We start from the raw sequence: 13,783 nt of genomic DNA on the forward strand, positions 1-13,783 counted from the left end.
CGAAACAGGATGCTGGACTAGATGGGCCTTGGGCCTGATCCAGCAGGGCTGTTCTTAGGATCTCATGAGATGAAACTGGTTCACACGTTGCCATCTTGGCAGGGATCCACTGTTCTCTCTAACGTTTTTAATCCATGTGCAAAATGAGTTTTGTTCTGGGTGGCAGCATCAAGGCAGTGTGCATGCACATATAATCAGAGTGGGACTTTCCAGATTCAATCTGAGTGGGATCTAAAATTAACTGAGTGGACATCAAAAAACTTGTGTGCATGCGCGCATATGCGCATGCCTTGAAGGGAACGCTGCAGGGAATCTTTGTTTTTCACAGAGAGGGCATCAGCTTAAAAACAAAATTTAGAAAGGCTGAGCTGTCTGTCTTCTCCAGAGTCAGGCCTGCTGGGATGCCACCACACCGCCCTATATTTGAGCAGCTTTTAATCCTGTCGGGCAGAACGTTGGAGAGATGCCGGAGCAAGGGCTGCTGGCGGTAGCAGAGCTGAACTGCCATCTGCATTGACTTTGCAGTCTCCCTTTCCTCCCAGGAAGGTCGTTGCTGCCTCTGGCGGCGTGGGGAAGGGTGCAGAGGTGGAAGCTGGGACTAAGGGAAGCAAATTCCCTTTCCCACCTCTTGTCTGAGAAGGTTTTGGGGGTGGTTTTTTGCAAGGCGAAGGTGCTGTTCAGTTTCCACATGCCGTACAGGAGCAGCTGCCACCCACTTACCCACCATATGGCACGTGCACGCTAGGATTCTTCAAACCACTGCAGAGTTGAGAGGGGGTAAGGTCGCGATGGAGGTGGTGCTGTGTAGATCAGGGCCTCTCAGCCTTGGGTCCCCATTTGTTCTTGGACTTCAACTCCCGTAATCCCCAACCAAAGGCCACTGGGGCTGGGGATTATGGGAGTTGAAGTCCAATAACATCGGAGGACCCCACGTGGAGAACTGCTTGTGTAGATGCCTCTGCTTTCCAGAGAAGTTGAGAGGTCAGGTCCCTGCCCTGAGGTGCTTACAGTTTGGAGAACGGAAACTCAGGAGACAAGAGGAAGCAAAGGGAGATAGAGGCGAGGGGAGATGGGAGAAGAAGGTACATATAAGTATAAAAGGACAGGTACCTGCCCCAAGACGGGGTGTGTGTGTGTTACAGTCTAGAAAATGATACAAGAGAGACAGTGGAGGAAACAGAGGAAGGGGATAAACAGGTAAATAGCAGGCATTTATTTTAGTTGCATGGACTCTGGTTTCATTACCGTGACACATGGGGATGCAGGGGTTGAGTTGAAGGCTTCACGGGAAATGTGTGTTTCGAGGAAGGATCAGGGAGGTGTTCGGGGGGGGCAGTTGCAGTCCTAAGGGGCAGTAAGGGCAAAGGGTGGAGTCAGTTAAAGAAACAGATCTATGGGCATAATGGGCAGCAAGGGAGAAGGGGAGAATCGTTTACAGGAGCAGGGGATCTGTGGGGCCCTGGGAAGAGGAGCTAGGCATAAGGGGCAGCAAGGGAGAGTGAGTGGAGTCAATCAAACTTGGAGTAGTTTAAGGAAGCCGGAGATCTATGAGGCTCTAGGAAGGGGTTCCAGGCATAAGAGGCAGCAAGAGAGAAGGGGCAGAGTCATTTAAGGAGGAATGAGTTCTGTGGGGAACTGAGAGAGGGTTCCAGGCATAAGGGGCATCAGGGGAGAAAGTGAAGGAATTGTTAAAGGGAGCGGAAGCCCATTGGATGGCTGAGGATGGTGGAGCTAGACAAATGATGGTTGCCATTTGGGATATAACAGCTCTTCCTTAAAAGGGTCTCATTGTCTTAAGTTTTGAGTTCCAGTTTTGCTTCTGCTGAGCGCTGACTAGGTAGGTAGTTAACAGCAATTACAGCTTGTATTTGACAGAGTAACATGAGAAGGGAAGAGACAGCCCTCCCGCCTGAATTTTGACAGCATGAGAGTCAAGAAGGGATGGGAGAACCCGGGGAACCCAATTAGCTGATCTATGACACTTCCTTAGGTTTCGAGGTGAGTTTTGTGGAGAAATATGAAAGAGAGTGATGCACGAGGGATGCACTCAATTCCCCCTCAAATATTGCCTGTATATTTGTAGGATTGCCACATGGTTAGCCACAGAATGTGGGGCCCTGAACCACTCTCTCTCAAAACAAAAGCATAAGCCCAAGTTTCTGATCCTCGGGGTTCTAGAGGCGAGCTTGAGATCCTTTGTGCAGCAGCTGTGGGATTCTCGAAAGTAAGAGCAGGTGGGATAACCAAGGAAGCCCTCCTAGGTAGGGATGTTCCCTCAATGCTCCTTGTCTGAGTTTGTCCCTGGATTTTGGAATTCCAGATTTCCTGGTCTTGTTCCCTAAGTGGAATTCTCCATGGCTCCGTTTTTAAAATAAACACATCTGAATGGCATTCAGGGTGCTCTGTGTGGGGGCAATTATGGGGAGAGGGCTGTTGGCTTTCCACCCTGCTTGTGGGTTACCCAGAGGCCTCTGATTGGCCACTGTGGGAATGGAATGTTCAACTCTGTAGATCTTTCGGCCTGATCCCCCTCACCTCCAGGGCTCCCCTTAATGTTCTCCCCTCCCCTTTCCAGGTTCTACTGGGACTTCACCATGCTCCTCTTCATGGTAGGCAATCTGATCATCATTCCTGTCGGCATCACCTTCTTCAAAGACGAGACCACTGCGCCCTGGATCGTTTTCAACGTGGTGTCCGACACCTTCTTCCTCATGGATCTGGTGATGAACTTCCGGACGGGCATCATCATTGAGGACAACACGGACATCATCCTGGATCCCGAGCGGATCAAGAAGAAGTACCTCAAGACTTGGTTTGTGGTGGACTTTGTCTCTTCCATCCCTGTGGATTATATCTTCCTCATTGTGGAGAAAGGCATCGATTCGGAGGTCTACAAGACCGCCCGGGCTTTGCGCATCGTCCGATTCACCAAGATCCTGAGTCTCCTGCGGTTGCTTCGCCTCTCCCGACTCATCCGCTACATCCATCAGTGGGAGGAGGTAAGCGGACTCCCTTTTGGTTTCTTTCCTCTCTTTCCTCCAGCATTCCACCCTTTTGAGCCCAAAGGAAAGAAGGGTTATAAGACTGCCATGTCTTGGGCTGTATGTGTGTTTGCGCATGCCTGTGTGTGTGTGTGTGTGTGTGTGTGTGTGTGTGTGTGCCCCTCTCTAACATTTGCATGTACTTTAAGATGCAAATCAAATTCATAGCACAAGGGAAGGAGCCCTTGAGAACCCTGCCTAGGATATTTATTTTTGCTGATCCACCATTTTGTTTCAAGATGGTGGCCACTCAAAGTATAGGCAAATGCCCCTTTGCAACTCTTGTGTTGAGAGTTGGATACTGTGTTCCCTCTAACCGAAAATCCCAAATCTGTTCTTGACTACAACTCCCAGCATCCTCAGCCAAAGTCCACTGCTGCTAAGGATTCTGGGAGCTGTGGTCAACAACATCTGGGATTCCCTCTTACAGGGAACACTGACTGGATACAAATCAAATCAAATCAAATCAAATACTATGAAATCAACTTCATAGTACATGGGAGGGGATCCAAGGGGACCCTGATGGGAAAATTCCCAACCCCGATACACCATCTTGTTTCACAATAGTTGCCACTCAAAGTATAAAACCCCTGCCAACTTGTCAAAGAGGCACCTTTTAAGGTGGTGGTTCTCTTTATTTAGATGGGGGAGAGTAACTGGCCCTCTCCACCCGCAGCACAGGACCTCCAGTGACTGTTGCTGGTGTCTATCTTACGTTTCTTTTTAGTTCGTGAGCCCTTTGGGGACAGGGAACCATCTTATTTATTTGTTATTTCTCTGTGTAAACCGCCATTTTTGGAAGGGCGGTATAGAAATTGAATGAATGAATGAAGTATAGATAACAACCCTTGGTGCCATGGGTTGTTAGTTGGATACAAACCGTACACAGCACATGAGAGAGGTCCCAAGTTAAAAGTCACCATGTTAGAAGAAGCAGAAAGTAGGTGCCATTAGCTCTTTCTGCTTAGAACTACTTGTCATCTTCACAACAATCCTGTGAGGATGAGTGTGTGTGTTTGATTGGTCCAAGATCACCCAGCAAGCAGCATACCCAAGTGGGAATTTAATGCTTGGTCTCCCCAGACCTGGTCCAGTACTCTAACCACTATACCCCACTACCTCTCAGTGCCTGCTGAGTGTATATCAGGTCCCATGAGCATAGGAAAGGGCTACCATAGAGTTCACTTGTGAAAAGTTAGGGTTAGAATTTTTTTTTTCCTCTGCAGCTTTGCTAAAAAACGTACCATGGTGTCAATGAGAACTTGATCTCTTGCATAATCGTAGCTGCGGGATTGCTTGATGCTAAGTGCCAGAGACTCTCCTGTTATTGCTGAGTAGGAAGCAACATTGTGTGAATGCACCATTACGGCAGAGCTGATGGATTGCGTCAGGCTGAAAGGAGCAAGAAAGAAGAAGCAGGGCCGATGGAATTTCTGTATTGATTTTTGGCACTATCGGGGCACCCTTATTGAACGATGCGGCGAGTCGGTTCGATCTTTGGCGTCGCTGGAGCGGGTTTTTGGCAGAATACTGTCCCGTCGACATGTGTTGCTGTTTCTTAAAGGACGTGAAATGACATTTGTGACTTAAGGAAGTCCGAGAGGAGAAAGACGGCTGTGCATGGTGTAGAATTCGAAGCAGATCACACTTTTGAAGGTTGGGGCCATAGGTGGGCCCTGCATCTAAAAAGGCTGAGACTGATTGATCGATTGGGTCATTTGGTGGGGCTGGACTGTTTGATGCGGACTGAGAATTCTGTTGTTTTTGTGCCACGTAGGTAGCTGCCTCTTACAGAGTCAGGCCATTGGTCCATCTAGTTCAGTACTGTATACTCTGACTGGCAGCAGCTCTCCAGAGTTTCAGAGTTTTCTCAGCCCAAACTGGAAACGACAGAGATCGAACTTGGGACCTTCTGCCCTACCACTGAGCTGTGGATGGTCCTGGTGGACACATGAAGCTTCTCCTACTACTACTAAGTCAGACCCTTGGTCCATCCAGTTCAGTATCATCTACCAGGCCTGCTCAGATTCGGTCCTCCTGCAGATTTTGGCCTACAACTCCCATAATCCCTAGCTATTGGCTACTGTGGCTGGGGATTATGGGGGTTGTAGTCCAGAAACAGCTGGGGGGCCTAAGTTGAGCAGGCCTGATTCACTGACTGCAAAAGTTCCCAGGTTCAATCCCTGGCAAGTCCTCCAGACAGGGGCTTTTACTCAGGATTCCTCAGTGGGACCTCCGTGCAGAGGGGCAGTCTACCTGTGACTGCTAAATCCTGGGGACAAGGCCCATGAGAGGGCTGTTGCCTTCCCGCCTCGTTTGTGGGCTTCCTGGAGACATCTGATTGGCTGTCGTGGGAAACAGGATGCTGGACTTCCGAGGCCTTTGGTCTCCTTTTTTGTAAGCTTACCCAGTTCTGTCTTTGGGTGACATAGCGGGTGCTGCTTCTGCTTGAAGTGGCAAACGGCTTCGGCACAGCACACGGCACATCGTCTCCCCGGACGATGCTGTTTCGCCCTACACTCTCTCTGAGCAGGCACAGGGGGGAAGGATGAAGCAGGACCTTCCCTGGCTTCTTGGTCTCCTCCAGTCACTATGCCCCCTGAAAGAGACTCTGCTGGTGGAGGGAGGGGGAGAGAGAGACTCGCTCCTGTCTTGCGGTAACTTTGTGGTCCTCTTGCCAGCTAGGCTGGCATCAGTTCGTATCGCTCGAACAGCCTTCTGCAATGCAGAAAGAAGACTTCAGCTCTGGAGGTCAAAGAGACAGGAGTTAAGGCCTCCCCCTTGAAGCTCCCGGCTTTTGGACTTCACCCCAACCATCCACCCTCAGTGGTTAACAAGGAACTGTTAACCTTACATTGCTTACATTGATCCTTTGCTAATTTCCCTTGTTGTTTTCCTTGTTGCCAATTGCGTATTGTAAGCTCCTTGAGGGCAGGGACCCGTCATGGTTTGCTTGTGAAATGTGAAGGCCATGAAAACAGGTGACACAGCATTATTATTATTGTCGTTGCGGTCATTATTGGTGGTGGTCATATTTCATATTATAAAATACATAGCAAAATATGGCTATAATGCTTTTTTCCAAACGTTCAAGGTGGTTTGCACTACAGAAGGGGACATGGAGATAGATCTAGATATAGATATAGATACACACACACACACACACACACAAGCTGTCAATATACAGGTCATTTTACAAAGAGAGGGTGCATTATAAGATAAGAACACAAAAACGTGCTGGATCAGGCCTAAGGAAGCCCATCTAGTCCAGCACCCTGTTTCACACAGTGGCCCACCAGATGCCGCTTGGTACCCCAGGCAAGAGCTGAGGGTCTGCCGTCTCTCCTGTTGTTACTCCCTTGCAACTGATAAGTCCCTTGGGACTCTGCCCCAAGGGGTTCACAATCTAGAAAACAAGACACTGGCAGAAGGAGAGGGAAATTCAAGTAGGCATGAACATGGGATTATTGTTACTGCTGCAATGGTGATCGATTATTTTTGAGGCACTGTGAAAAGAATGAAGGGGCAAGTCCCTACCCCAAAGGGATAGTTCACCGAAAACAGTTCATATCTACAGTTCACCACAGGGGAGACAACAGAGGGGGGTGAGAATGGAGACAAGCATGAACATTGGATGATTCTTTTTCTTGCTATGATTGTGCTATTATTATTTAAGAGGGATGATGCAAAGAACTATAAGGTGGGCCCCTGCCCCAAGGTGCTTACAGGTTTACAGTTCACCACAGGGCAGGCAACGGAGGAAGGGGGCAGAGATGGAACCAAGAGTACACAGGGAAATATCATGCAATTATTTCAGTTACACTGATTTAGGCTTACAGTAGGGGATGGGAATGAGGAGATTATGCCAAAGGCTTCACGGAGAAGGTGGATTTTGAAGATAATTTATATTGACTTTAATACCATTTTAAAAACAAGCCAACTGCATTGCACTATATGTTGCAGCATGGGTGAAACAGTTAAAGAGACACAGAGCGGTATGTTCTTAGCCAGAAGCCTGACAGAAGAGGCATGTCTTATAAATCCTCTCAAAAAACAACAAAAACAAAAACCCACCCTAACCAAGGGCTGGCTTCCCTTGATAAGTCAGGGAGGAGGACCAGGAAAAAAGCTGGAGTGGATAGTAATACCTAGTGGTTAGACCTCTGTTACTAACTGGGCTCATGTGGGGAGAGATGGCCCTTAAAATATGAGTGCCCCAGGCCATATAAGTCAAAATTGGCACCTTGCATTGGGCCCTAGAGCAATTTGGCAGCTGCCACAGATCTGGTTGAACGTGAAAACAGTTGGCATCTTCTCCCTGTGTGTCACTGTCTGTCTCCCTCCCCACCCCACCCCACCCCACTTGACTTTTGTTCAGAAATGTTGCATAGATTGCCTGTTGAGCACCAAACATCTGTGTAGATCTTTCAATCAGTTTCCTCCTTGTATCTTTCTTTTGGTGTGATGGCCAGGGAGTGGGATTTCCTTCTTTCCCTGTTAATGGAGCATGAAGAATCTCCTGTTTTGGGACACAGGGAGGGGGGAGAGATGCGGGTTGAGGGTGGGGACTGTCAAGAAGGTCAAGGACTCCTACAAAATGCTTAGGGCTGCAACTTCAGCACCATGGACAGCGTTTAAATTGGCTTGATGGGTCTCTGGGCAATTCAACCTCTGTCCATGGTCCTGAAATTGTATCCCTATGCGTCTTTGCGTTAGCTAGCTCCTGAGTCATCCTGCCCTTTCCTTCTGGAGGAAAGATCCTGGACCCTTATGCCCATATGCCAGGGACTAAAAGATCCTGCAAATTGTCAGAGCAACTGTTTCTGGGGGATGCTGCATTTAAAATCGGCCAGCCCCTGATGCCATCTGCAGCTCCTTCCTCTGGAGGGAAGAGCTCAGATTCTGATCTCAGTTGCCAGACACCAAAAGCCTGCAGATCAGGCTCCTTCAGCCCCCTCTTTTCTCAAGGGAAGAGCCTTGACCTATATGGTCAATGGCCCTGGGCCCAAACAGACTGCCTTCAGCATCGTAATTTTATTGTACCTCGGTGTCTCTTCAAATTGCATGCTTCCCTCGGAGCCAGACTTGGCAGAAAAGTGCAATATAAATCAGCCCAGTTCTGGGCACCACAGCATAAGGAGGACGCTGAGAAACTGGAATGGGTTCAGAGGAGGACAGCCAAGATGGTGAAGGGTCTGGAAACCCCAAGTTCTGTGATGAGCGGTTGAAGGAATTTGGCGAGTTTAGCCTGGAGAAGAGAAGAGATAGGGGAGATAGGATAGCCATCTTCAAATATCTGAAGGGCTGCTGCATAGGAGGAGGAACGGGCGTGTTCTCTTTTGCTCCTGAGAGCAGGACTTGAAATGACAAGGAAGCAGATTTAGGTTAGACATTAGGATGAATTTCCTAACTGCAAGAGCTGTTGTGGAACAGTCTGTCTTGTGCGGTGGTAGGCTCTGCTTTGCCGGATATTTTTAATCAGAGGCAGGGCATTGGTCAGCTGTGAACAGTGGGTTGGACTAGATGACCTCTGATGTCCCTTCCAACTCTATTGTTCTATTATTATTATCCTATTATTATTATTCTATTATTCTATGGAATGGTGTCTCTTTGCCCAGTCAGCAGGGGTGATTCCCAAACTGTGTGCCACAAGGACATTAAAATGGTTCCCTATCCGCAAGGAGCTTCCAGTTAAAAAAGAAGTTCAAGGGGGCCACCAGAAACAGCTGCTAGATAGGGATGTGCAGGAGCTGGCTCAGCAGCCGCGGGCGGGGCGGGGGTCGGTTCCTTTAAAAAGGAGGAATGCAGGTCCTTGCCACTGTTCCCTCTAAGGCGTGCACACACTCGCAAGTTTTTGGATGTCTGCTCAGTTCATTTTCGATCCCGCTCAGGTTGAGTCAGGAAGGCCCCACTCTGAATGCACACGGAGCGCGCGCACACCGCCTTGATGCTGCCGCCCGGAACAAAACTCATTCCGCACAGAGATGAAAAAGATTAGAGGGACCACCGTTCATCTGGGGCCAACGCTGGTGTGGAAAAGACTGCGTGTGGCTGCTTCCTGTTCCCAGACGCCTGTGTGCATGGGTATGCCGACACCACATGCAGGCTGTCTAGAACTGGGAAGCAGCCACTCGTGGTCTGCTGCACGCCAGTGCCGGCCCTGGATGAGCGGTGGGGCGGCGGTGTCCCTCCTTTTTAAAGGAACCGATCCGCACCTCACCGTGACCGACCCGCCTCGGGTGCCCCCAACCAAACCAGTTGGGTGGTTCCATCCTGAGGCGCCGAACCAGTTCGTGCGTGCCCCTACGGCTTGAGAGACTGTGCCCCTAATGAGAAAATGACCTAGTGGACATCGCATCTTGTTTGGAATGGAAGACCTTTCAGGTCCCTCCCAACTCTTACGGTTCGATGACTAAGCAAGCAAGCATGGTTTGTGGTTGCTGAAAAACATCAAAAGGGACGACGGCTAAACGGCTTCCTTCTCGCTCTCAGTTTGGAAGACTGTTAGAGTGTTCCCTCTGACAGGGATTCCCAGAGGTTGCTGACTACAACTCTCATAATCCCCAAGCAAAAGCCATTGCAGCTGGGGATTCTGGGAGTTGTAGTCAACAACATCTGGGAATCCCTGTCAGAGGGAACAAGGCTGGTCAGATAAGTGTGTGCTGCCTTGAAGTCAGGGCCTGTGCAAACATAGCCTGAAACGTGGGCAGCTGCGCGTATCATAGGAACATAGGAAGCTGCCATATACTGAGTCAGACAATAGGTCCATCTAGCTCGGTATTGTCTACACAGACTGGCAGCGGCTTCGCCAAGGTTGCAGGCAGGAGTCTCTCTCAGCCCTCTCTTGGAGATGCCGCCAGGGAGGGAACCTGGAACCTTCGGCATGCAAGCAGGCAGGGGCTCTTCCCAAAGCGGCCCCATTCCCTAAGGGGAAGGTCTTGCAGTGCTCACACATGAAGTCTCCCATTCCAATGTTAACCAGGGCAGACCCTGTTTAGCAAATGAGACAATTCATGCTTGCTACCACAAGACCAGCTCTCTTCCCCCCCAGTGTTGGGCATTTTATGTATTGGCTTTTAAAGATCTCTGCCCCACCCTCCATTCAAAGTCACGAAGCCAGGGCGGGCCACAAAATATTAAAACCATAACAAATGCGCTTTGCTGGTAATTGAAAAAAAAAGTGATTAAAACAAGCAGTCGCAACCCCACAATTTGCAGAATTAAAATAAACCCTTGCAAATTAATAAATGCTTTGTGTTGCTGGATGCTGCCAAAGAGCCTGCCAGTTGATTTCTCCCTCTTTCCAAATTGGCCTGGAAGCATTCCCATCCTGCTCCATTTGGGGTCATCCCAGAGAAAGCAAAGCGGTAGGTGAAACCAGGACTTCATGCCACAGCCTGTGCCACCTGTGCGTTCGGTGTGGGCTCTCTTATGTGCACCCAGATCACCGGCCTCTCTCCCACCTCCCCTCCGTTCTTTCCACACACAAGCTGCCGCCAAGAGGCCCTGCCCTCTTCTGTCCTCCGGTTGCAATTACCCGGCAGATTGAGAGACGGAACAATGAATATGTCCCTTTTAAAGATGAGCGGGCTGCAATTATCTAAACGTCCCTCTGTTCTGCTGGCTCTGTGTGGTGGGCTGCTCTGGAGAGAGGCTTCGAATCTCCTTGAAAGTTTCTTCAGCGGGGCGTGGCGAGCTCTGATGCTGTGGCTGCCAGTTCAAATCCTGCTGTTGGACAGTGGAACTTGTGAAGTGGCGGGCTCTCCTTTGCTGGAGGTTTCCAACAGAGGCTGAACACCCATCTAACAGAGATGCTGTGTGTCGTTTCCTGCACTGAGCAGCGGGTTGGTCTAGAAGACCTCCAGGGTCACCTTCCAACTCTTATCATTCTGTTGATTCTTAGCTTTCTGTTGATTACAAGGGAGCAGATTCAGGCTAGACATTGGTGGCTTTTGATAGCATCGACCATGGTATCCTTCTGGATCACTTTAGGGATTTGGAGACAGGAGGCTATGCTTTCAGGTGCAGAGGCCCTGCTCCTACCTCTTGTGTAGATGGTGGTGCTTGGTGATGGTTGTTTTTTGAAAGGGGAGCTGTTGTATGCATTGTATGTTGTATGTATGACCATTGCAGAAGCACTGGTCACCAATGCTTTTCCACATATGCATGAAATCGCTGGGTGAGGTCAGGGGATTTGGTGCTGGGCATTTTCAGTAGGCTGACGACACCCAAATCTATCTCTCCATGCTGTCATTATCAAGCAGTGGCATTATTTCTCTAGATGCCTGCCTACAGGCTGTAATGGGCTGGATGAGGGATAATAAACTGAAGCTGAATCCAAACAAGACAGAAGTGCTCATTGTTGGGGGTCATAATCTGGAGGATAGGATTGAATCTCCTGTCCTGGAGGGGGTTACACTCTTACAGAAAGAATAGGTATGCTAGTTAGGGAGTGCTTCTGGATCCTGGTCACCCTGATGTTTATGTGTCTGCAATCTTGAATTGGGGTAGATGACATCACAAACTACACTGCTGTGGTGTCCCTATGTGTCCCTACAACTGTACCCGATTGGTTCATATTGGTCCAGGCATTGTGAAGTTGATACCGAGGGGATGGGCACATGGATGGACACATACACACACACACACACGGAATGCCAGGTGGTTTCCGAAGCCCACAGGAAAGTAGACTAGAAAAGCAATACGGGAGACATCAGTATTGAACACTAGAGAGACACTATCCCTAACTAGAAGATGACCTGGTGAACATCAAAACTAGTTTGTGGTGGAGAGGGCACAGTTCTAGCTAGCTTAGTGGCTAAACCCTGACCTGTAACCTTCCATGTGCTTGATTCAGAACTGGAATTTTATTTTAATTTATTTTAATTTATTTATGTATTGTATTGTATTGTATTGTATTGCTACATTTCTATGCCACCTTTCGTTAAAACAATCTCAAGGCAGTCGAGATTCTGGCACGTCCGTCCTAGGCGCAAGCCTTTTCAGGGGAAACGGGTGAATTAAACCCTCTTTGGAAGGCAGGTCAAGCTCAGAATCTGGGGATGAAATTCGACCACGCCAGAATCAGCAGCTGCTCTGTTTTGGCTGCAGACCCGCGCAGTTGGGCAGCGGCGGGGAGGCTGGATCTGTGCGGACGGGTTTCTGTCCCGAGGAAACGCGCCAGTCTGCACAGCATAGTGATCAGACAGATGAATAATGCTCAGTGCTGAGACGAGCGTAAAAGTCGCTCAAGCTTTTGATGTGCTCCAGATTTCTGGGAGCCGCAGGGCAGGTAGCGGTTGGTTGAAACGTGCTACAAAGCATCTGTGTGGTGTGCTGTGAGAAGGAAGGGCAGGAGGCCAACCTTCTGGTATAAATGAAGGCTCTGGCGGAGTCTGATTGCCACATCTCTGGGTGATTCACTAGTTGGGCCTTTCTACCTTCCAGTCAAAAAATCATAGACTTTTAGAGTAGGAGATTTTCTTGTCCAACCCCCCCGTCAGTGCAAGAATCTGCAGCAGCAGCAGCCCTGCAACATTCAGCCTCTGCTGGAAAATCTCTAGCAATTGAGAGCCTGCCACTGCATGAGGCAGGCTGTTCCACTGACCTTGACAGTCAGGAAACTGTGAGCCCCTTGGGGACAGGGTCCATCTTATTTATTTATTATTTCTCTGTGTAAACCACCCTGAGCCATTTTTGGAAGGGGCAGTATAGAAATCAGTCAAACAAACAAACAAATAATGTCTAGCCTGAATCTACATCTTTGCCATTTCGATCCACTGGTGCTAGTTCTGTCCAGTCGTCTGTTTCTCTGAGTAACAGAAACCATTCTGCAAACATTCAGGAGAACTGCTTGCCTTGCAAAGGAGGGTGCTTGTCGCTTCTCTCCATGAGTCCCTGGGATTTTTTTTCCCCAATTGAAAAGTTATAAGTGACTCCTGCAGAAGCACAGAAGCATTCCTAACACACAGGCTCCTCCCCCTTCTGTTCAGCTGCTTTTCCTGGAAATTGTCACCCTTCTTGGTCTTAATGCTCTTCTTTATTTCTATTCTCTCTCTCTCTCTCTCTCTCTCTCTCTCTCTCTCTCTCCCTCTCCCCAGATCTTCCACATGACCTACGACCTGGCGAGTGCCGTGATGCGGATCATTAACCTCATTGGCATGATGCTTCTCCTGTGTCACTGGGACGGCTGCCTCCAGTTCCTCGTGCCGATGCTCCAGGATTTCCCGAGCGACTGCTGGGTCTCCATAAATGGCATGGTGGTGAGTCGGAGGGTGGAGCCATCCCAGTCACCAGTGCATTTGGGGTGAATCAAAGAAGACCTCAATGAGGACTAGCTGCTTTCTTTACCTTCCTATCTCAAAATTCTCCTCCTTTTTGTTTCTCCAGGTCTGCTCAATCTCCCTTGCTCTGAGATTCCATTCTGTGATCTTTTCGTGGCATGCCCTTTCTGCAGCCTCCAAATTCTTCCTCCTCCATAAAGCTGATGGTCTAACTTGAGGGTTCTCAACCAGTGGTACTCCAGATGTTGCCAAACATAATCCTCAGCTACAATTTATTGTATCTGGGGATTATGGGAGTTGTGGTTTAGCAACATCTGGAGTACTATAGGAACCCCTGGTTAGTGGAACTACATATCTGTTTGGAAGAGGGTTTTGGTACCCAGTTCCTTTCATGCAGAATAATATCAAACTCTCTGTGAACTGTTTAATTGAAAGAAATGAAATACCGGTACATATTAT

At 48.9% G+C, this 13,783-nt stretch overlaps 1 protein-coding gene across 1 annotated transcript in view; it reads left to right on the forward strand.

Annotated features, from left to right (window-relative positions):
- The window catches only part of HCN2 (hyperpolarization activated cyclic nucleotide gated potassium and sodium channel 2), a 69,344-nt gene that overhangs the window by 35,888 nt on the left and 19,673 nt on the right, over nucleotides 1-13,783 (forward strand). The window contains exons 2-3 of the mRNA XM_053292170.1: nucleotides 2,576-2,999; nucleotides 13,142-13,303. Coding sequence (XP_053148145.1) covers nucleotides 2,576-2,999; nucleotides 13,142-13,303 — 586 coding nt within the window. The remainder of the gene's footprint in view (nucleotides 1-2,575; nucleotides 3,000-13,141; nucleotides 13,304-13,783) is intronic.

The sequence above is a fragment of the Hemicordylus capensis genome, chromosome 2, assembly GCF_027244095.1.
Source record: "Hemicordylus capensis ecotype Gifberg chromosome 2, rHemCap1.1.pri, whole genome shotgun sequence".
Lineage (NCBI taxonomy): Eukaryota > Metazoa > Chordata > Lepidosauria > Squamata > Cordylidae > Hemicordylus > Hemicordylus capensis.